Source organism: Conger conger, chromosome 11 (assembly GCF_963514075.1).
Source record: "Conger conger chromosome 11, fConCon1.1, whole genome shotgun sequence".
NCBI classification, from domain to species: Eukaryota; Metazoa; Chordata; class Actinopteri; order Anguilliformes; family Congridae; genus Conger; species Conger conger.
In genome coordinates, this window is record NC_083770.1 from 11,107,768 (window position 1) to 11,131,727 (window position 23,960).

Consider the following 23,960-nt stretch of genomic DNA (forward strand, 5'->3'; position numbering starts at 1 on the left):
CCCATATTGTGACTTGCACTGAACAATTACGCTCTATGCAGGTAGCTCTTATATAAGCTGTAGAAGTGCACTTGTTAAAGGTTAAATGGATTATTGCTCACTTGTAATGGTTGTATATTTTTGAATGGCCTAACATGACCTAAAGAGAATTTGACAACATGCAAAGATGGCACACCAACTTAGAGAAACTGTTATGACACCCAGTTATTGTACAGAACATACAGTATTTTACCAAATTCAATGAATGAAAATGAATGATGGCAACAGCAATAGAAATACACATTTTCTTGTACAAGGGTACATTGTTCGACACATTCCTCGATTACGCAGTCTGATGGATTACTAAGAGCCTGAGCTGGAATATTCCCAGCCTGAATGGAGGAACACTGAGTACCTCCAGTCAGACCTGGGTCAAATATTTATTTTGGATTGAAATTGTTTTTGGATTGAAATGACTTTTCTGTGCTCTATTGATCCTGCCTGGTGCAACTGTGCCAACGTCTTGGCTCGATTGATCCTGCCTGGTGCAATTTGGCCAACAAAGAGGACCACAAGCTCAGTAATGCATGGGTAAGTATTTGAATCCAAAACAATATTTGACCAAGGCACATGCATGAAGTTTATTAAACCTGATCATTCATTCTGTTATATAGCATGAGGATCCAATGAAACAAAAAACAGAGACATCATTGGCACTCATGAACCAGGGGAACCTAACCCTGCTCCTAACCCTGCTCTCCATCAGGAGATACATTTAAGACACATTTAGTTGCTGCTCTTATCCACAGCAACTCTCACAGCTTACATTCTCACATTATACAGAGGTTATATATAGTGCCATGAAAAAGCATTTACCCCCTTCTGAATTTCCTCTATTTCTTTTTCTTTTTTTTCCCTACTGTCTGGTTTCAGATCTTTAAAGAAACTGTAATATTAGAAAAAGGGAACCTGAGTGAACACAAAACACATTTGTAAAAAGACTATTGAAATGAAAAAAGGTTACCAAACCCAAATCACCCCTGTAAAAAAGCAATTGCCCCCTTAAAAACTGGTTGCATCACCTTTAGCTACAATCACACACTTCCTATAATTTGATAGTAGTCTTTAGTCACATTGTTGTGGAGGTATTTATCCCACTTTTCTTTGCAGAACTGCTTTAATTCAGGAAAATTCAAAGGTTTGTTGTGCCATGATCAAACGGATGGTCCAATGCTGGAGGTTACAGGTTCAAAAGAGATGAGAAAAAAAAGTTGTTGAAATACACTCAGTGACCACTTCATTAGGTAGACCTGTACACCAGCATGTTTATGCAAATATTTAATCAGCAAATCATGTGGCTGAAACTAAATGCAAAAAAGCGTGCAGACGTGGTCAAGCGGTTCAGACCGAATGTTGGAATGGGAGAAGAAATGTGATCCAAGTGACTTTGACTGAGGAATGATTGTTGTGGCCAGATTGGGTAGTTTGAGTATCACAGAAACTGCTGATGCTAACCACTGCCATTGTCTTGGTCCTGGAACTGGCTCCCTGGGCGATGCACTGTAGCTGCACACTTCTCCTACGTAGCTAGGTTGGGTCAGACACAGAGGAAAGATGACCTTGTGGGGATCAATAAAGTACATCTCAATCTACAGTATCTAATCCAGTGGTCTTTACTCATGGTCCTAGAAAGTGGCAAAGTGTGCTGGTATTGTTTTCACCTTAATACAGAGTCAGCAACCAATTCAGACCCAAGAAACCAGGTGAGGTGCGTTAACTATGTCATTAACTGCTTTTATTGATCAGTGAAGTGCTGAGTAACAGCTAGCCAGCAGTCATTTAGCAGATTCTTTTAATCCAAAGAGATTGACAAGTGCATAGGTTCTTCAACAAGTTAAAGACCATCCATAAATAGCAAAACACACATGAAGAGCAGTTCTAACAAAGAAAGTGCAATTCCTTTTTGTTTAAAAAAAATAAATTATATAGGCTGCACTAGAGGAACATCGGAAGGGGGGGGGGGGTAAATCAGGAGGGTGGACTTTTATTTATTATATAGGGTATATAAGAGTGATATTGGAAGTAGGGGGTACATCAGGAGGGTCTGAAAAGATGTGTTTTTGTTTTTTGCATTGAAATATGGTAGGCAAGTCATTCCACCACTGAGGAAGCAGAGCGGAAAACAGGCATGAACATTCCTCACACATTCCTGCGGCTCCCCAGGAAGGAAGATCGCTGATCTGATCTATCCTACCAAACAGATAAACTCTCTGCATGCGCAAGCACGGGTGAACACTGGCTGAGGATGTAGGTGAGATTCAAGGGGCTTATGTGCGGCCTGTAGTGTAGTGGTTAAGGTAAATGACTGGTGGTTCTAATCCCGGTGAAGCCACGATAAGATCCTCACAGCTGTTTGGGCCCTTGAGCAAGGCCCTTAACCCTACATTGCTCCAGGGGAGGATTGTCTCCTACTTAGTCTAATCAACTATAAGTCGCTCTGGATAAGAGCATCTGCCAAATGCCAATAATGTAATGTAATGTTACAAAGCTTGTTTATTACCCAGGCCTTACCTCTGGGAAAAAATAAAATCCCCTTACCCATCTCTCATTCTGCATGTTTATATTTGTGGGGGCTGAATGTGTGATAAATGAGGCTAAATTCAGCTGTGAGCTCACGGCGCTGTAGTTTAATGACTATAAGGACTTCAGTCTCTGTGGAATCCCCAGAACTGTGGTGCATGTGCATGTGAGGGTGAGAGAAAGAGAGAGAGTGGGTGAGTGACAGAGAGAGGGAGAGAGAATGTGTGACTGTGACCATGTACTGTCTGACCAAAGTGTGTTCTTTTGTCCCAAGGTGTTTGCCCATTTGGGCCTTACCAACACACTCATGCTGATAATCCATTTTCTGTGTATGAGTGTATGTACCCACTGAAGAGTCCCAGCTCACTCCCATCGGTGCTTGGCAGACACCCCCCCCCCCCCCCCCCCGTGGTGTGAGGCCGGGGCGCCATGCTCGTGCCTTCTGATCAAGTTCATGTGCTCTGCTTTCAAGTCGTTAGCTTTCCATTCACGAAGAGTAGCCCCACCTACTCAGCAACATATTAAATTGCAGTGCTCATCAGTAAACCATACAGCCGTACCATCATCGCCGGCGGCCATACCGTCATCCACCCAGCTCCTGCCAAATGGCTGAAGCTAAGCAGGTGTGGGCTTGGTTAGTACTTGGATGGGAGACCTCCTGGGAAAACTACAAGTTGCTGCTGGAAGTGGTGTTGATGGGCCAGTAGGTGGCAATCTTCCCTTTGGCCAGATTATCCACAATGCCCCAGCGCACTGATGGGGACACTGTGCTGTAGGAGACGTTAAACTGAGGTCCTGACTCACTGTGGTCATTAAAGACCCCATGAGACTTTGCAAAGCGGTAACCTGGCTGTTTCAACCAGCCACCTAATTATCCTCTGATTCAATTTGGCGAAAACATTGTTCTCTCCCTCACCACCAATTGCAGCCGGGCATCACCCAGGTGGGTGCTAGACATTTGTGCTTGTTGAGGCGAGTTTCCCCCTCAGCACTGTAAAGCTCTTTGGGTGTCTATAAAAGCGCTATATAAATGCAATAATCTATCTATCTATCTAAACTCCAAGAATTTAGACCAGAGTGTCTGTCTGGTAATTACCGGGTCATGGGGGAAGTACCTCAGATGCTATGTGTAGTTAATATTATATAGCTGTAGTGCAGTCCGTACGTATTTGGACAGTGGTACAATTTTTGTTCTTTTGGCTGTGTGCTCCAGCACATTGGATTTGAAATGAAACGAATGAGAGGTTAAAGTAATCCATACATGGATCACCCGGTATGGATGCAAATACCCTGAAATTTAAGGTGACGGTCTTTGACCTCATATTCATTGTTTCATTTAAAATCCAACGTGCTGGAGCACACAGCCAAAAGAACTGAAATTGTACCACTGTCCAAATACTTATGGACTGGACTGTATGCATCGCTTATTCTATGGCTGAAGAAAGATGCATATGTCTACGTCCTTTAAAACGTTTCTCAGACGGTGTATGAAAGATATTACTGGTACCATGCTGTACTGAAAAGCTCTTTTTTCAATGTGAACTGCACAGTCAAGGTGGCGCAAAACTGCCACCGGTTCATTAGCTCTTCCCAACTCTACCAACGGGTCTGGAGTGTATCGTTATTTGCTGCCCTCTAATGGCTGACTGGATTAATTCCATTCTAAACACAATCAATTACAGGAATGGCCACTAGGGGGAAGCCTGTTTGTGGCAGGTCACTGTGAGAAAAGTTAACAGCTCCTCACATCTTCACCATGTTTTTTTGTGTCTTGGCAATGTTGTCATTAGTCCTTATGGTCCACACATATTAAACATAAAATGTTATTTTATGAAGAAAACAGGACACAAATAACTTACTCGTGCCTGAGTTTGTGTTTATATATTGAAACTATGTCCAGATGGGTTTCAGGTTTCATTTTAGAGTGTAACTCAACACTATATTTGCATTTCCTCTGTTCTTATGAAACAAGGAGGTCCATTTCAAAAAAAAAAAAAATTCTGGTCAACACGATGCAAATGTATTTAAATCATTCAAAGAGCTCACAACCTCCTCGTTCAGTGCGGCCTGAAGGTGTAAACAATGAGGAGGGCATACGCAGTTTTAACTGCTGAATGATGAGGGAGGTGTGAAGTGATCAACAGCTGAACTAGGGTTGCCACTTTTTACAAACCAAAATGTTGATGTTTGTGTAATGTGTGGCCAAATACGATTTCAGCGTTTAAAAACATTGCTATGAAATTGCGAACAGGCAGTTGCAGTGTGTACATTGCTCCCCTGGAGCAATGTAGGGTTAAGGGCCTTGCTCAAGGGCCCAAACAGCTGTGAGGATCTTATCATGGCTTCACCGGGATTAGAACCACCGACCTTGCGTCTCCCAGTCATTTACCTTAACCACTACACTACAGGCCGCACATAAGGCCCTTGAATCTCACCTACATCCTCAGCCAGTGTTCACCCGTGCTTGCGCATGCAGAGAGTTTATGGTGGACGGGGAATTACGAATAAGAAGTTGCGAATAAGAAACCAATTTATGCTGCGTTTAAAACCTTGAATGTTGAGGGCGAAAGTTTTATTTTTAATATGACTGACCACTGCATATATTTTTATCTTTGGTAAAAGACCATGGTATAAGTGGAATAATCACTCCGAGGTGGTAATTATTAAAATTATATTCAAAGTTTATTAACTTGTTATCTGTCTCCCTTGTTATCTAGCCTACCTGGGAGTCCGTAACTAAGGTAACGATGACGTTGACAAAGAACTGATAATACCTTGCCATTCTCTTCTGCATATCACTGATGTGGAGCTTCCCCACTGTGTTGCGTGAAATTATGTTGGTTTTATTTACTATCAAGTTATTCTCACCACTGTGAAGTATTTGTATGAAACAATGTGTAGGCTATGAAAATACGGGACAAATCGCGTAACTTATTGATTAAATGAGGGACGTAGCATTTCAACTCTAAGCTGAACCCTTGGCGTTGGCGTTGTCCAGCAGGGTCACGCACACGCGTGTGCTGGTACTCTTCAGACACTTATCTCTGATCGTGCACCACCTGACCCCTGCCTGTCTCGGATAATTAGAACATTGCTAACGAAGGGGGGACTAATTGAACATTTTTCATTGCAGCAGTGAAAGGCACCTCTCAGGTCACTGAGTTCCATAAGGTTAGCTAATGAGACCATTAAGCTAATTATCCTCTTGCCCTGCAAGACGGACATCAATCGTTTTTGGACATTAGAGATATTAATCAAGCGTGTGAGAGAGAGAGAGAGAGAGAGAGGGAGAGAGAGAGAGAGAGAGTGTGTGTGTGTGTGTGTGTGTGTGTGTGTGTCCTGCACATCCAGTCCTGTCCATGGAATTTCTGGATGTTTGCCCACTGTGTGCAGTAACAGTGCCAGCGTGTCATGGCAGTGTCAGCATGCCTGGAGAGTGCCAGCCAGGCTGGTCTGAGGTGATCTGGCAGAAGATTCCAGTTTATGGGGACCCATTTCATAAGTGCGGTCATGACATAATAGCAACGGGCAACAAACCCATCGTAAACCGCCTGCCAAACCATGACAACGGCCCCTCAAACCATGGCAACGGCCTCATTCCGCTGAAGATGAATTCACACATGGCTTTTGTTCCGAACTTTAATGCAAAATGCTATTACAATGAAATGGGAAAAGTGGCACCCCCACACACCTCTATTCCCCTCTCTCGCTCCCTCGCTCTATCTCCCTTCCCCCCTTTCTCTCCCTCTCCATCTCTCTTTGCATGCACAGTCACGGCGGGCCCTTCTGTAATAAGTGCCCTCCCTGCCCTGTACATTCACCAGGTCAGGGCCCCAGGGCCCGCTCCCCTGTCCCGACGTCCGATGATTCACTCAGATTCGGCCCGGCCCCCCCCCCCCCTCCCCTCCCCACCAGGACCAGGGTATAAGAACCCCTAGAGAGAACCACAGACCCCAAGCGTCGACTGTCTCTCTCTCTCCGAAACGCTCCGCTCCGTTAAGAAGACCCAAACACGCAGTGAGTCCAGCTGTGTTCTGTCCATATTCATGCCTGTCTGTCTGTGTCTCTGCTTCTGTCTGTCTGTCTGTGTCTGTCTGTAAGAGTGGATTCCTTCGTTGGTTAACCGGTCGCTGAAATGTTGAGATAACAGGTTTGATTTTGAATGTAGTGTTGCCGCTATGTTTTGTAGATGTATTTCATATGAAGAGTTCACTGAGTAAAGAACAGGGACCAGAGTCATCAGGGCTGTCAGGGTAGTATGAGGAGGGGATCCAATTTAAAATCCCTTAAATTCGGGGCTGTATTCTGTTCCGACCACCTGGATTCGCTATTTAGCAGAGTTCTTCAGCCAGAAGGTAGAACTAATTGATGAAATCAGCTGGCTGAGTTCACAGGTCGAGGAAACACATGACAGGACTTTTCTTACCCCCGGACTTTCCACCTCTGGTCCGATTGGAATGTTCTGGCTCCAGAGGTGTCACTGTTCAGAACAGAGCTGTGTGTCTGCGATGTGTAACTACGCGCTCTCCCACCTGCCCCAATTTGCCTTCATCGCTACCTTCTTCACCCTCCCTCCGGGGCAGAGATGTTCGGAGCCACTGTGTCCGTGTGCCTGCTGAGCCTGCTGTCTGTCTGCACAGCCTGCTACATCTCAAACTGCCCCATCGGGGGCAAGAGATCTCTGTCTGACTCCCCACTACGGAAGGTGAGCACATGTGTGTGTGTATGTGTCCATCCTCCCCATCCCTCTCTCCCTCCCTGTCCTCCATCCCTCTCTCTCATTCAGATTCAGTTCAGCAATGCTTTATTGGCATGACTGTATACAAACAATATTGGCAAAGCTATTAAGAATAAATCAAATGAACAATGACACATATGATTAACTGTAACTAAATACATACAAAAAAAGAAAGAACTACATAAATAATAAGTAATCAAACCTACACACAATCTACATCTCTCTCAAAAAAACCTAATTAGCTTCATTACTCTCTCTCAGTGCCCTTCACATTATGGCAGACAGAAATGTACTTTGGTGCTATTGGGGCTGGCAGGATGAATGTTTTTTTCCTCAGTTGTGTGGGAAAGGAAGTGTTTCAGTGAAACTTTGTTAAAGTAATGTGCCCTGAATATTCTTCATAGCCTATGAGAATTTACTCGATGCTCTCTCCCCCTCTCTCCCCCTCTCCCACCCTCTCTCCCCCTCTCCCACCCTCTCCCCCACCCTCTCCCACCCTCTCTCCCCCTCTCTCCCCCTCTCCCCCCCCTCTCTCTCAGTGCATGGTGTGTGGGCCCGGGGGCCGGGGTCGCTGTTTCGGCCCCAGTATCTGCTGCGGGGCGGGGCTGGGCTGCCTCCTGGGCTCTGCGGAGACGGCGCACTGCGCGGCGGAGAGCTACCTGGCCACGCCCTGCGCGGCAGGGGGCGGGGCCTGTGGGAGCGAGGGCGGGCACTGCGCCGCCCCCGGGATCTGCTGCAACGCAGGTGAGCCGCCAGCAGGGGGAGCCCACACCCCGCACCACACAGCCGGTCCCCAACCCTGGTCCTAGAGAGCTACAGGCTCTGCTGGTTTCCGGTGTTACTCTGCACTTGATTAATCAATTAGAGCAGTCGATTACACGGTTTAGTCACATCACCTGATCAACGGGGGGCTGATTTTAAAGGTGAAAATAACAAAAACCAGCAGACCCAGTAGCTCTCCAGGACCAGGGTTGGAGACCACCGCACCACACACTCTATGAAAGGCTGACCGAGTTATCAAGCGTTATTGCCTCAATGGTCCAGGAATCAAGATGGAAGGAAGGATGTTAAACACAGGGCCGGCATAGGGTCAGAATAATTTATCCTTCGGCTACGCCAGAATCACAGGCCATGGAGACCCAGCCTGCAGAATCCTGCCTGCTGGTCTGTGGGTTTCTCTCTTATAGGGAGTGGGTGTTGAGCTGAATCCATGGTCAGGACAAGGTTTGTGCAAGTATGATGGTCAGTAGTCGTGTGTGTGGACTTCAGTGTTCTTGGTTTGGTTTGCAATCCTGGCGGTGGTATTTGTTGTTGTTCTTCCTCTTTTTTGCTTTATTGGCTTTTCTTAATTTGAAAAACTTTCTTTCTGATGTGTCTGCTCTACTGCGCCAAACATCAGTATGAAAGTGAAACATTTTCCGCATAAGTATTTTTTCCTTATAAATCAGTCCACATGCAGTAAGATGTTGGCACGATGTCTTCGGGAATCATCTCTGTTAGCAATTAAATTACTACACATTGACCAGTTGAACACACGCTCACTCTCTGCCTATAGATTCTTCCAGAAAAAAATGTTTGGCTAAAGTAGCTTTTGTTTCACCAAACACATTGTAAAATTTGTCACACCTGTATTTTACAAGCGCTGCTACAGAGAAACCACAGGCTGTGTCCGAAATGGCTCACTACTCACAAATTCCTAATCCCTATGTAGTGAACGTGCAAATAGTGTACTAAAACAGTGAATTTGGACAGCAGATATCTTTTGTAATCGTTTATAGTTATTACTTGGCTGCACATTTGTTGCATATACATAGCTACAAAACCATTAACATACCATCTGGCCGGTTCTTAAAACATGACTCCAGAGGTCTTGCTTTTGATATTAAACCTAATTTTATCTTGCAGTGCCCAAAGTCCAGCTGCAGCTCACTTAACCCCTACACATTTATGGCCAAAAATTTAACAGAACAATAAGAGGATTGCCACTGGCACTTTTTAGCTGATAGGCGAACGACTGGACTGTAAATCATAGCAAATAATGGCATTCATGTCTGAATTTGGACATGAGACTAAGATGGCTGACGGGCAAAATAGTATACTGCTTAGTAAAATAGGGAGCCATTTCAGACACAGCCATCATGGAATTCAAGAGAATTGCAGGCTTTAATCACACTGCAGATAAAACCGAGCCATAGTTATGTGATGCATTTGATTGGCCTATATGGTGGGTGACTGACTGCATCCCATCCAATCTCATCCTTCATCTCTGCCACACTATGACTAGATGTAATTGATTGTCATTGGAAAATGATTGATTAACTTTCACCTGTATGGTTTGGATTTTAGTTCTCCTAGAGGTCTCAGCTTGCGTTGTTCCCATTTCACCACAGAGAGCTGCATCCTTGACCAATCCTGTTCAGCCAGTGATGATGATGATGATGATCAGATCGGCCAATCAGAGAGCAGCAGCCTGGATGGAGACATCCTTATGAGGCTCCTGAACCTTGCTGGCCACACCCCTCCACATTGGACCAACTAATGAGACGCCAAGGATGATGGGTTCAGGGGAAGGGTCTAAACTGGAAGGGAAGGGTCTAAACTGTCTCTATCCAATAGTACCCCTGAATGTGTATATAAAATGAGTCCTATACTAAGTTTGTACAACATATTGATATCAACAAATATATGCATAAATGTTATTAACGTTATTAAGTTAATACTGGTTCTGTAAAGTACTGTGTTGGGGAAAGAATTGTGCTAGTGACAAATAAAGCTGGTTAGATGAGAACCTCTGCTCCAGCCGACTGCTTATTCCCCATATGACCAACAGAGGGAGACACTGTGCTCAGATTATACTGACACTAGGGGATAGAGGAACAAAGATGCACACACACACACACACACACACAGGCTCGTACACACACAGACAAACCAATACTCACGCACACACACACACACACACACACAGACACAAATACACACACCTACAATCATGCACATACACGCACACACACACACACACACAGGCTTGTATACACGCAGACACACCAATACTCATGCACACACACACACACACACACACACAGAAAGGCTTGTACACACACAGACACACCGATACTCTCTCTCACACACACACACACACACACACACACACACACACACAGGCACAAACACACGCACCTACAATCATGCACATACACGCACACACACACACAGGCTCGTATACACAGAGACACACCAATATTCATGCACACACACACACACACAAAGGCTCGTACACACACAGACACACCAATACTCATGCACACGCACACGCGCACACACACAAACACACACACCTACAATCATGCACATACACATACACACACACCTAAAACACCAGTTCTGATGAGAATCCAATGAACATCACTATTTGAGCACTCAAGGGGGCGGGCATCCGGTCACACGATGATCTGACTGATATTTATTGGAGATTCAGATAAAGAATCATGAGTCACTCAATCTGATAGCAGGCTGTACATAAAACATCAAACAACTCAGAGAGTGCGTCGACATTTATCAGCCGGTTAATGTACCTCTACAACCTGCATACACTCAGGTCAGGTAGTTCACTTGTGAAAAAATGCCACGTAATGTAACTTGTGCCTGCCTCTCAAAACACACACCCCCTCATACAAACACACACACATACACACACACACACACACCCTCATACAAACACACACACACACACACCCTCATACAAACACACACACATACACACACACACACACACACATACCCTCATACAAACACACACACACATACACACACACACACATACCCTCATACAAACACACCCCCTCATACAAACACACACACATACACACACACACACATACCCTCATACAAACACACACACACATACACACACACACACATACCCTCATACAAACACACACACATACACACACACACACATACCCTCATACAAACACACACACACACCCCCTCATACAAACACACACACATACAAACACACACACACATACACACACACACACATACCCTCATACAAACACACCCCCTCATACAAACACACACACATACACACACACACACATACCCTCATACAAACACACACACATATACACACACACACACACACACCCTCATACAAACACACACAAACATACACACACACACCCTCATACAAACACACACACTTACACACACACACACCCTCATACAAACACACACACACACACACACACACACACATACCCTCATACAAACACACACACATACACACACACACACACACATACCCTCATACAAACAGACACACACACCCTCATACAAACACACACACACACTCACACACCCTCATACAAACAATGCATACCCTCATACAAACACACGCACACACACATACAAACACACACATACCCTCATACAAACACACACCCTCATACAAACACACACTCACACGCATACCCTCAGACAAACACACACTCACACACATACCCTCATACAAACATACACACACACATGCCCTCATACAAACACTCACACACACACACACACACACCCTTATACAAACACAAATACACACACACTTGTGAGACCTGGAGTGCATCTCCATCAGTATTATCTCATGAAGCCCCTGTCTGTGGGTCTGTTCCAGGGTGCATTACCTTATCTGGTAGAGCTGTGGACTCTCCATCTATGTGTGCTGGTTTGCGTGTGTGTCTGTGTGTGTTTGTTTGTTTGCGTGATATATTTTATGTTATATCTTAAAACTTTAAGCCACATATGTATATGAATGATAAGTAGTAATAATGATATTGGCAATATTTTCACACATTTGTGTGGGCAAAAGAGAGTTGCCGATTAGAACAGTTATTTAAGCAGCTATCTGCTCTTTTTTGGACTGTTTCCAGTGACTTCCATCACACGATGGAGTGGGAGAACACCCGTGAGGAGGTGTGTGTGTGTGTGTCACTATAAGACCATCGTCCCTCTAAGAAACAGGTATATTTGTGTGTGTATGTGTGTGTATGTGTGTCACTATAAGACCATAGTCCTTCTAAGAAACAGGTTTATTTGTGTGTGTGTGTGTGTGTGTATGTGTGTGTGTATGTGTCACTATAAGACCATAGTCCCTCTAAGAAACAGGTTTATTTGTGTGTGTGTTTGTGTGTGTGTGTGTGTGTGTGTGTGTGTGTGTGTGTATGTGTGTCACTAGAAGACCATAGTCCTTCTAAGAAACAGGTTTATTTGTGTGTGTGTGTGTGTGTGTGTGTGTGTGTGTGTGTGTGTGTGTGTGTGTGACTATAAGACCATAGTCCCTCTAAGAAACAGGTTTATTTGTGTGTGTGTGTGTGTGTGTGTGTGTATGTGTGTCACTATAAGACCATAGTCCCTCTAAGAAACAGGTTTATTTGTGTGTGTGTGTGTGTGTGTGTGTCACTATAAGACCATAGTCCCTCTAAGAAACAGGTTTATTTGTGTGTGTGTATGTGTGTCACTATAAGACCATAGTCCCTCTAAGAAACAGGTTTATTTGTGTGTGTATGTGTGTCACTATAAGACCATAGTCCCTCTAAGAAACAGGTTTATTTGTTTGTGTGTATGTGCATCACTATAAGACCATAGCCCCTCTAAGAAACAGGTTTATTTGTGTGTGTGTATGTGTGTCACTATAAGACCATAGTCCCTCTAAGAAACAGGTTGATTTGTGTGTGTGTGAGTGTGTGTGTGTGTGTGTATGTGTGTCACTATAAGACCATAGTCCCTCTAAGAAACAGGTTTATTTGTGTGTGTGTATAGGTGTCACTATAAGACCATAGTCCTTCTAAGAAACAGAGTCCAGTGAGCAGAATGGGAGAGTTGTTTCACGGAGGTCTTATCTTTACAGACTCAGCACTGATAGAGAACACAGACGGCTCCCTGGGGGGCAAAGGTCGTACACAGTAGGGGGAGAGCAGGGCATTTTGTCACACTTTACATTTTTATGGTGCAATACACCCAATAAATACACCCAATAAATACATCACAATGTATTAAATAAATAAATGTCACACCAAATTAATGAATGAGGTCTCAGGTAGATATTTTGCATTGATGACATCTTCATATCTCGTTTCAGTGCAGACAGACAGGGGCTAGGCGATATGGCCAAAATCTTCTATCCTGACATGGGTCATTTCCACTCGATGATGATATATCACAATATAGCACGTTTTCTGATAATTCAATGAATAAATAAATAGTCTATATGAAATAACCGCATGGTAAAGCCTATTTTTGTATACTCATGTGTGAATTAAGTATTTAACAAATGAAAAGTATTGAGTTATTTCAAATTTTATTAAGTTTAATGCAAAATGAACATAACAGTTTCAAGTGAAACTATAGAGAAAAATAAATAAATATAGGCCTAGCCTACAATATGAAAATGTAAAATATCAAAGGTAAACATATAACGGTTGGGCCATATGGACAAAATCAAATATCGATATTTTTGACCAAATACCTCAATATGGTAAATGGTTGTCATTTACATAGCGCCTTTATCCAAAGCGCTGTACAATTGATGCTTCTCATTCACCCATTTATACACACACTCACACACAGACGGCGATTGGCTGCCATGCAAGGCGCCGACCAGCTCGTCAGGAGCATTTGGGGGTTAGGTCTTGCTCAGGGACACTTTGACACAGCCCGGGCGGGGGATCGAACCGGCAACCCTCCGACTGCCAGACGACTGCTCTTACTGCCTGAGCCAATGAGACGACTGCTCTTACTGCCTGAGCCAATGAGACGACTGCTCTTACTGCCTGAGCCAATGAGACGACTGCTCTTACTGCCTGAGCCAATGAGACGACTGCTCTTACTCCCTGAGCCATGTCGCCCCGACATGGCCATCGCAATACTGATATTGCGACAATATTGTAAGGATGACTATTGCTTCTTTCACAAAATATTTACACAATGAGATTTTTATAAATAATCATCAGTAATGTGGATGTAATAACTAAGTGGGTAAAGGCAAAGCAAAAGCAAAGCTAGAACAGTCTGGTAAGTTCAGAAAATTACATGACTGTAATGCAGCCTTTAAAACCAGGAAAAGACAACACTTATGCCACATCAGGATATTACAATATCCAAAATCTAAGATGATATCTAGTTTCATATCACGATATCAATATAATACCGATATATTGATGTATTAGTGTGCACGTGACAACTTGCCTCAAAGTCATTGTCCCATGTAAACAGGAAGTAGACCTCAGAACATGAGTCACACAAAATGGTGACAATTTACCCCACTCTCTCCTACCTGACCGACAAACACAGACAGTTGGACGGATAGAGATATAAATAAATAACATGGCATTCAGCAGACATGCATAGTGACCAAAACATATTTATTTAATTCACAATCCACTCATACAAATGAATGTATGAGTGGATTGTGAATTAAATAAATATGTTTTGGCTCACCCTATGATGTCTGTGAATGCATGTTATTCTATTTATATATCTATTACTTCCAACTGGTCTGTGTTTGTCGATAGGTAGATGCAGTGGAAATCTGTCATTTTGTGTTGTCTAAAATAAATAACAACTGTTGCTTATATTATGTGCTTTAATGCAGTTAAATGCATATGGCTGGATTAGTAATATGAATCAATTAAGGCAGCATTAATTGGTTGGCATGAAACCTGCATACACACGGCCCTACATCGCTACAATTTGAGACGACTGTACTAAAACAATCCAGGTGATACCCTACCTTGCAAGAGCACAAATGCATAAGAAGCAATGGTAACCTAACTCAACTACGATGCTCGGTGTCTGTTGCTGTGCAGGCTCCAAAATAATTCGGTTACAGAGCGCATTAACTTGCCTTTGTTTACCGGGGAATAATAATGATTTGGAATCTGGTCACAGTCCTTCAGCCGGGTCACGCGGTGGTGTTTCTCAATAGGGAATGAGATCACAAATCAGTTACATCACCGGATATTGTGAGGAGACTAAAGAGGGGGGCATGCCTATGTTAATAATTATTAGCCGCTGGGCGAAGGTATAAAGGCACGAAGTGAACGCCGTGTGCCTACTTATTACTCCTCCTTTAGCCATGGCGTTCGCTGGAAAATACCAACTGGAATCGCATGAAAACTTCGTGCCGTTTATGAAGGCGATAGGTGAGCGCTGCGCGTCGATAACCTTTGCCATTGAATAGTAAGATGGATGTGAATTGCGGCATAATCCTACCATCTAAATCGTTTTGTCAATATTGGAATTAACCATGGTTTTTGTAACGTTTAAGTCCATTCGAGAACATTGCTTCCAATTACCAGTTGTAATGGTTGCATAAACTTTTAAAATTATTTTTAATTTAACGATGTTCGGTTTTGTTCAATTATGAACACCACGGCTACGATCTTGTGCCTTAAAGCACCGGCGCATTAAATCAAATTAATGGTGCAGCATATCATGAACGTGTATGAGTGGCCTACTTGTGATCTAATCATGCAAGCAAATGATTAAATGCTATCCATTGCATTCTGTACCCATGTTGGTTCTTACCACACTGCCTGGATAAGTCCTTTAGATTTTGAAATGTATATGGTATTAAATGTTAGTCCTCCCCATGGTCCCTTTAATGCAAGTTGTTCCCCCAGGTCTCCCAGATGACCTGATCGAAAAGGGCAAAGACATCAAGAGTGTTTCAGAGATTGAGCAGAATGGTGATGATTTCAAGGTTACCCTGACGACTGGGCCCAAAGTCATAATCAACACCTTCACATTGGGGCAGGAGAGTGAGCTGGAGTCACTAACTGGGGAAAAGGTCAAGGTGAGCTCGGTCAAATTGGGAGCCCCATTTCTGTAAAATGGGCTCCGCACACCAGAGGATCACAACTGGGGGTGGAAATGTGGTAGTCATATTTCTGCATAAAGTTTAAGATTAATTTGGTTCTTATTGCTTGGCCATAGAATACCTGATTTGTTCAATTTACTCAATTTGAATACATTTGAGGGCGGACTGTAGCGTCGTTTGATCCCTGATGTAGCCACAATTGGATCCGCACAGCCGTTGGGCCCTTGAGCAAGGCCCTTAACCCTGCATTGCTCCAGGGGAGGATTGTCTCCTGAGTCTAATCAACTATGTCCCTCTGGATAAGAGCATCTGCCAAATGCCATTAATGTAGTGCAACCCCCAACTGCATGGCAGCAGCTCCTTATCACATTAGGAGTAGGTCTTTCAGTTATGCAGTCCGGTTACAACTGGCAGGGTGACGCTTCAGTTAAATTTGAGTTCTTTCCATCGCTCAAGGCAAGACTAGACGAGCACTGAATTGTATCGTCTTCCTCAACCCTGACCTTTGACCCTGATGTCTGTTCCAGGCTGTGGTGAGGCTGGAGGATAATAAGTTGAAGGTCTCGATGAAGGGCATTGAATCTGTCACAGAACTGGTTGACGCAAACACGATCATGAACGTGAGTATGGAGTCCTGGCTGTGTGCTAGCGGTTTTGTGCGGTACAGTCTTGGGGTCAGCTACTCTGGTCTGGAGAGCAGCAGTGTGCTGCTTTACCTTAAACATCTGCAACCATTTCAGACACGACAAACAAGTTGAGGAGAGTTGACTAATCCCCTGCTTTCATTGGGCAACTGCTGAGGAACAACTGAAGCCAGCAGCCCCTGTCAGCTCTCCAGGTCCAGGGTTGCTGACCCCTGGTAAAGACTATTGTGCACGTTTTGTGCTAACATGGTGGTGGCCAGTGTTTGCTGCAGACCTGTGGAGACTGCTGCATGGTTCTGTTGCATCGCTGCACATGACTGAGAACCCTAAGCTAGCTAGGGAGAGGACAAACCCCGAAACCGTTCAGAATGGCAACGTGCTGCACACCTGCTCACCTGGTGTCCCAGGCCTAAATGGGTCTGGTTGGAGGGGAAGACTCAACCAGCTGCCTTGAGTGCCGATTACCTTCATAATCTTGTCGTGTCAGTCATGTAATCTGAAACTAGGGGGTTGGGACCCACTGGTTGGTCATGAGGTTTGTTTGTACCCAAGATGACTCTTGATGGGTTTTATTTGCATTCAAAACAAATTGCACACCACATGCTGCTGATGTCTTCTAATTTGCACATACAATTAACAATTGGGCCATTTGGCAGATCCTTTTAGTGAACTATCACCTGGTTATCTCTGGGCTACAAATGGACAGCTGATCTGACTGGGACTCCTGGTTTGCTAATCAGTGTTTAGTTTGGGCTCACTGCAATTTGCTTCTACCTTGTACTACATTTCCCTTCACTAGCTGTCACCGTTTCCTTGTTTCAGACCATGACTGTGGCAGGCATCGTTTACAAGAGGATCAGCAAGCGCGTGTAGAAGGCATTGTTTCTTGGGTTTAATAAAATTTTGAAAAACAAATTGTGTGGATTTATTTTTGCGTTGCCCCCCCCCCCCCCCCCCCTTTAGAAATGATCTTCCAATCTGAAGTTATTGCTCACGAACAGGATAAATCACTGGAGGCCTCTGAAAGTTATAGCTTTATTCAGGCTCATTTCAGTGCACATGCAGTAATATGGCTCAGACCACATGCTACTACTCTGACACACAACTTCCAAACTACCTCCAATTTGTTCTTTTAACTAATTGCTTGTATGAGTTTGGCCTGACCACTAATCTAAAGTTGAATGAGTACAAAAAGGGCTATGTCTGACCAAAAAAACACATGTGCAATCTGCTCTGAAGTGCTGCAGAAAATGAGGCGCATACAATACAACTGGGATGGTTGAGTACCTAGAGCAGGAGTGTCCAATTTTGCCTGGAAAGGGCTGGTGTGGGTGCCGGTTTTTGCTGTAGCTCCGCAGTAAGACACCCGATTCTGCGTTTCAATTGAAGACTAAGCTTAGTTCACTTGGTATTGTGTTGGGCTAAAACAAAAGCCTCCATCCACATGTGACCCATTTTGGATAAGATTGGACCCCTAGGGGTATGGATCAGTGCAAGGAGCTACAGTTCATACCTGTTTTCTTGGGTCTGAAATTTACGGTGACCACAACCAGCAGGGTCTGCAGATCCTGAACCAAGGTTGTGGGTTTGTACCATGGGAGTGGGGCACGTCAGCCCCCTGAGTGAGTGCAGGTTACGGTTTAGAGCAGGGGTGTCAAACTCCAGTCCTGGAGGGCCGCAGTGTACGCTGGTATTTGTGGTTTCCTTTCAATCAGCAGCCAGTTAAGGCCTTGAGAACAAGGTGGGTGGACTCTTTAGCCAATGAAAGACTTGGAAATTAATCTCTTGTGCTAACGCACACCAAAAACCAGCAGAAACTGCGACCCTCCAGGACTGGAGTTTGACACCTCTGGGTTAGAGTATGACCTATTTCAGTAAGCGGGATTACTCTGCTAGCTGGATAAAATCCAGCACTACTCTTTTTACTTTAGTCCAGTGGTCTCCAACCCTGGTCCTGGAGAGCTACTGGGTGTACTGATTTTTGTTTTCACCTTCAAATCAGCACCCTATTGAGACCCAGGTAACCAGGTTAGGTGAGTAAACTGTGTAGTCAACTGCTCTAATTGATTAAGTGCAGAGTCACAACAAAAACCAGCAGACCCTGTAGCTCTCCAGGACCAGGGTTGGAGACCACTGCTTTAGTCCATGATTCAGATTTGTGAGGGTTCTGGGTTTTTACGTAGTGCAGTTATCCAGCCACCTTGGTAATCCTGCTTTGTGAAACACCCCCCTGTGGTGAAGCGGATGGGGGGGGGGGGGGGGGGGTAGAGCTGTACGCGGGTAAGCCCGTCAGCCAATCGGGGTGAGGTGGCGGTGATGTCACTGCTTGCGGAACAGCTTCTTCACGCCCTCGGCCATGGGCTCTGACATCATGCTCATGGGCTGGTTCTTCAGCGCCGCCTCGCGCATGCTGTGGTACACGTACTCGTTCTGCTGGAACATCCTCAGCTCCATCTCCGTCTGCATGCGCATGGCCTGTGGGCAGAGGGCAGAGGGCAGAGGTCAAGGGTCAAAGGCAGAGACTCAGGCCGCGTTCGAAGCGACTTGCTTGCGTACTATTGCTTAGATAAATTGAATACAGTGCGAATACAGTACAGTACAGTGAGAAACTCGTTAAGTGAAAAGTTCCTCTAAATGTAGTGTTGATGATATACATATTTCCAGGGTTTTGCTGAGAGTGGGCGTGAAAATATGTAGTGTCTACTAAACATGCTGCAGACTACGCAACATATTCCCCCATGCTCACAGTCTGCATTCTGAAGCACATTGCGGACTAATATAAGTAGCAGTATTTAAATGGTGTGTAAGCAATATTCAGTCGATGGTACATATTTTGAGGACGCAGTAGTTAGGAGGCTGTTTCGGTCATGGCCTCAGTTACCTGTATCTGTGGAACAAACTGCGGTTGACAGTAGTCATCTTCAATGTGCTTTATAAATGAATGTGGCTTGACTTGACAATCTGTAGTTCCTACAGTTAAACAGTAGAGGATCGAAGGGATGCCTCAGTGTCTGTCTGTTGGGTCGACAAAGGCTATATTGTGAGTGTTTGGTGACAGAGAGGGGTTGTGTGTTTGTGTGTGTGTGGTACCTCCAGGTCCTTGGTGATGGGATGGGTGTTGCTGTGTGTGTGTGTGTGTGTGTGTGTGTGGTACCTCCAGGTCCTTGGTGATGGGATGGGTGTTGCCATGTGTGTGTGTGTGTGAGTGTGTGTGTGTGGTACCTCCAGGTCCTTGGTGATGGGATGGGTGTTGCCGTGTGTGTGTGTGTGTGTGTGTGTGTGTGTGTGGTACCCCCAAGTCCTTGGTGATGGGATGGGTGTTGCCATGTGTGTGTGTGTGTGTGAGTGTGTGTGTGTGTGTGTGTGGTACCTCCAGGTCCTTGGTGATGGGATGGGTGTTGCCGTGTGTGATCAGTAGGATGCTGTAGGCCTTGCAGATCATTCCGTGCCCAAGCTCGATCAGCCCGGCGTGCCAGTGTGTCACCCCCGCCCGCATGGTAGCCATGCCCATCTGCGCATTATTCGGGTGGTAGAGCTTCCTGTTCAGGGATTCAAAAGAGTCTTGAGTTAAAGAATGATCCATTCCCTCCCCCTCTCCCACACATGTATTTGTAGATGTTGGAGATGTTTCGCTATTTGTTTTGTTTTAATTTCTCTTTTTTGAATGTGTGTGGTGAGGATGGTGGTTGAACTTAAATATCAAAATGTTCCGGCTGTGGGAATATATGATTTGTTACTCAAGACCTTGATGCTGCGAGTGGTTAAAATAAAGGTCTCTGTCTCTCTCTCTTCCTCTAACACACACACACACACACACTTACACACTCAGGTGCGTAATACATACACACATACACACACACACACACACACACACAGTTGCGTGATACTCACAGGTGTATGATACTCACACACACACACACACACTCACACACAGGTGCGCGATTACATTACATTACATTATTGCCATTTGGCAGACGCTCTTATCCAGAGCGACATACAGTTGATTAGACTAAGCAGGAGACAATCCTCCCCTGGAGCAATGCAGGGTTAAGGGCCTTGCTCAAGGGCCTTGCTCAAAAGAGTCTTGAGTTAAAGAATGATCCATTCCTTCCCCCTCTCCCACACATGTATTTGTAGATGTTGGAGATGTTTCACGTTTTGTTTTGTTTTCTGTTTCATTTCTCTTTTTTGAATTTGTGTGGTGAGGATGGTGGTTGAACTTAAATATCAAAATGTTCCGGCTGTGGGAATATATGATTTGTTACGCAAGACATTGATGCTGTGAGTGGTTAAAATAAAGGTCTCTGTCTCTCTCTCTTCCTCTAACACACATACACACACACACACACACACACATAGGTGCATGATACTTACACACTTACACACACAGGTGGTGATACATACACACACACACTCACACAGGTGTATGATACTCACAGGTGTATGATACTCACACACACACTCACACACAGGTGCGCGATTACATTACATTACATTATTGGCATTTGGCAGATGCTCTTATCCAGAGCGATTAGACTAAGCAGGAGACAATCCTCCCCTGGAGCAATGCAGGGTTAAGGGCCTTGCTCAAGGGCCCAACGGCTGTGTGGATCTTATTGTGGCTACACCGGGATTAGAACCACCAACCTTGCGTGTCCCAGTCATTTACCTTAACCACTACGCTACAGGCCGCCCCAATATACTGATACTCACACACACACTCACACACAGGTGTGTGATACTCACACACACACACACACACACACACACACACACACACACACTCAGGTGTGTGATACTCACGCACACACTCACACACACTCAGGTGTGTGATACTCACACACACACTCATGTGATACTCACATGTACCCCTCCACCATCCTGCGGGCGTACCCAGCAGCCTCCTCAAAGTACTGCAGGTAGGAGAGCACCTCACTGAGCGTGCTCAGGATGCGCAGCAGGTACAGGTGAGTGCTGGCCAGAACCGGCTCCTGCCTCTTCAGGCACTCCCTGCACAGATTCACCACCTGAGAGATGAGAGAGAGAGGGAGAGAGGGAGAGAGGGGGAGAGAGGGGGGAGAGAGACAGAGAGAGAGGGAGAGAGAGAGAGGGGAGGGGGAGAGAGAGAGGGGGAGAGAAAGAGAGGCAGAGAGAGAAAGAGAGAGGGGAGAGACAGAGAGAGAGAGAGGGGGAGAGAAAGAGAGGCAGAGAGAAAGAGAGAGGGGGGAGAGACAGAGAGGGGGGGAGAGAAAGAGAGGCAGAGAGAGAAAGAGAGAGGGGGAGAGACAGAGAGAGAGGGGGAGAGAGGGGGGGAGAGAGAGAGGGAGACAGAGAGAGAGATAGAGAGGCAGAGAGAGAGAGAGGGAGACAGAGAGAGACAGAGAGGCATGTGGTTTCCATATTTCTGTGTGTATTCTGTATGTACAGTATAGTTTGGTATTGTATTGCTTTGGCAACATGACTGTCAACTGAATTGAGAGAGAGAGAGAGAGAGATGACAGTACTTTGATTATTATTCACAGAATGTGCCCATATTTACAGATGCACAGTGCAGATATCCAATGACTGGGATCATCAACTCTGGCCCTCAAATCCAGCCCTGGTTTTATTTTCTCCCGGGAACTTAGCGTTACTGATTGGGGCTGGCTGTCTTCACACCCAACTCTCAGGTAAAGGGAGGGTGGAAAACCAGCAGTTCTCGGTCCTGGAGGACTGTGAGCTGCTGATCCCTGTCCTCTGAGGTGTGTGTGTGTGCCTGTGTGTGTAAATTGAAGGAGGGATGGGGAAACAGAGGGTCAGGTAATAGAGCGCTTCACCTCGTGGTACTTGCAGTCGAGGCGAGCCTGGTCCAGCTTCTTAATCGTCTCCAGACTGAACTCCGTCACCTCCTTCACCAGCTCCTCTGACGGCTGGGCGGGCAGAGAGACACTGCTGCAAGGAACCATGGGAACAGCAACACTCCCCACCCCCGCAATGGCCCTCAATGTCCATATTCATATTCAAAAGTGAAATGGCCAGTCCTAGATATTTTACTTAGGAGGTGTGTAGACGTGCGTGTGCATGACCTTGTGAGTGTGAGTGCGTATGTGTGTTTGTGTGTATTTGTGTGTGTGTGTTGCGTTGGGTTGGGAGAGGCAGGCATAGGTAAGTTAACTGACCTGAGAGTGTTCAGCATACTATGCCTGAGCCATAAAATAATATAGAGATCCGCACATCAACCAGGGTGCAATAAGCACTTGGGTAGCAGCGGTAATAATTAAAGTAGCCCTGCACACCCTAATTCAAGATAATTCTTTATTAGCATCAACAATGTTTCGACTCATTGTTGATCTTTGTCAGGTCAAACTAAAAGTAACCATTTCTCCACCCATGCGCATAGGCTCATCGGTCTAATCGGTCACCTGGTCTAGATCATTGGCCATGAAGTGCACACACAGGTCATGTGACAGTGATGGGCAGAGGCGAGGGGCCATGAAGCGCACACACAGGTCATGTGACAGTGATGGGCAGCGGCGAGGGGCCATGAAGCGCACACACAGGTCATGTGACAGTGATGAGCAGTGGCAAGGGGCCATGAAGCACACACACAGGGTGACAGTGATGAGCAGTGGCGAGGGGCCATGAAGCACACACACAGGTCATGTGACAGTGATGGGCAGCGGCGAGGGGCCATGAAGCGCACACACAGGTCATGTGACAGTAATGGGCAGCGGCGAGGGGCCATGAAGCGCACACACAGGTCATGTGACAGTAATGGGCAGCGGCGAGGGGCCATGAAGCGCACACACAGGTCATGTGACAGTGATGGGCAGCGGCGAGGGGCCATGAAGCGCACACACAGGTCATGTGACAGTGGTGAGGGCCCACACCTTGTTCTCCTCGGTGTCCAGGCTGGCCATCATCAGGTCGTCTTTGATGCGCTCCGTGCAGTGCTGGCAGGTGCAGGTGAAGAAGTACTGCTGCTGCAGCAGCTGCTGCCGCTCACGCGACACGCTCAGGAAGTCCACGTACGCCACCATCACCTCCTCACCCTCACCGATCCGACCCAGAGCGCGCAGCTCGATCCTGGGAGAGGGAGAGAGAGAGGGAGCGCGTGAGAGAGGGAGAGAGGGAGGGAGAGAGGGAGAGAGAGAGGGAGCGCGTGAGAGAG

The 23,960-nt window shown here is 45.6% G+C and overlaps 3 protein-coding genes across 4 annotated transcripts in view; 2 read left to right on the plus strand and 1 right to left on the minus strand.

Annotated features, from left to right (window-relative positions):
- The first annotated feature begins 6,504 nt into the window (after window positions 1-6,504).
- LOC133141201 (isotocin-neurophysin IT 2-like) lies at window positions 6,505-10,085 on the plus strand. 2 transcript variants are annotated; one of them, XM_061261649.1, is made up of 4 exons: window positions 6,505-6,576; window positions 7,143-7,264; window positions 7,837-8,041; window positions 9,688-10,085. In XM_061261649.1, the coding sequence occupies exons 2-4, from the start codon at window positions 7,145-7,147 to the stop codon at window positions 9,834-9,836; spliced, it is 474 nt and encodes a 157-aa protein (XP_061117633.1). In that variant the 5' UTR covers window positions 6,505-6,576; window positions 7,143-7,144; the 3' UTR covers window positions 9,837-10,085. The 2 variants fall into 2 exon arrangements, with proteins under 2 accessions (XP_061117633.1, XP_061117634.1); XM_061261650.1 differs by having other exon boundaries at window positions 6,518-6,576; window positions 7,138-7,264.
- A 5,246-nt stretch (window positions 10,086-15,331) lies between these two features.
- Window positions 15,332-17,725, plus strand: LOC133140712 (fatty acid-binding protein, liver-type-like). The gene is made up of 4 exons (XM_061260849.1): window positions 15,332-15,489; window positions 15,970-16,142; window positions 16,694-16,786; window positions 17,633-17,725. Exons 1-4 carry the CDS (start codon window positions 15,423-15,425, stop codon window positions 17,681-17,683), a joined length of 384 nt encoding a protein of 127 aa, XP_061116833.1. The 5' UTR covers window positions 15,332-15,422; the 3' UTR covers window positions 17,684-17,725.
- Window positions 17,726-17,831: 106 nt separating this feature from the next.
- smyd1b (SET and MYND domain containing 1b) overlaps window positions 17,832-23,960 on the minus strand; it is an 11,060-nt gene continuing 4,931 nt past the window's right edge. Inside the window, exons 5-9 of the mRNA XM_061260848.1 lie at window positions 23,680-23,875; window positions 22,627-22,719; window positions 21,674-21,837; window positions 20,181-20,349; window positions 17,832-19,285 (exon numbers count right to left, since the gene is read on the minus strand). Of these exons, the coding sequence (XP_061116832.1) occupies window positions 19,130-19,285; window positions 20,181-20,349; window positions 21,674-21,837; window positions 22,627-22,719; window positions 23,680-23,875 (778 nt within the window). The 3' untranslated portion in view covers window positions 17,832-19,129. The remainder of the gene's footprint in view (window positions 19,286-20,180; window positions 20,350-21,673; window positions 21,838-22,626; window positions 22,720-23,679; window positions 23,876-23,960) is intronic.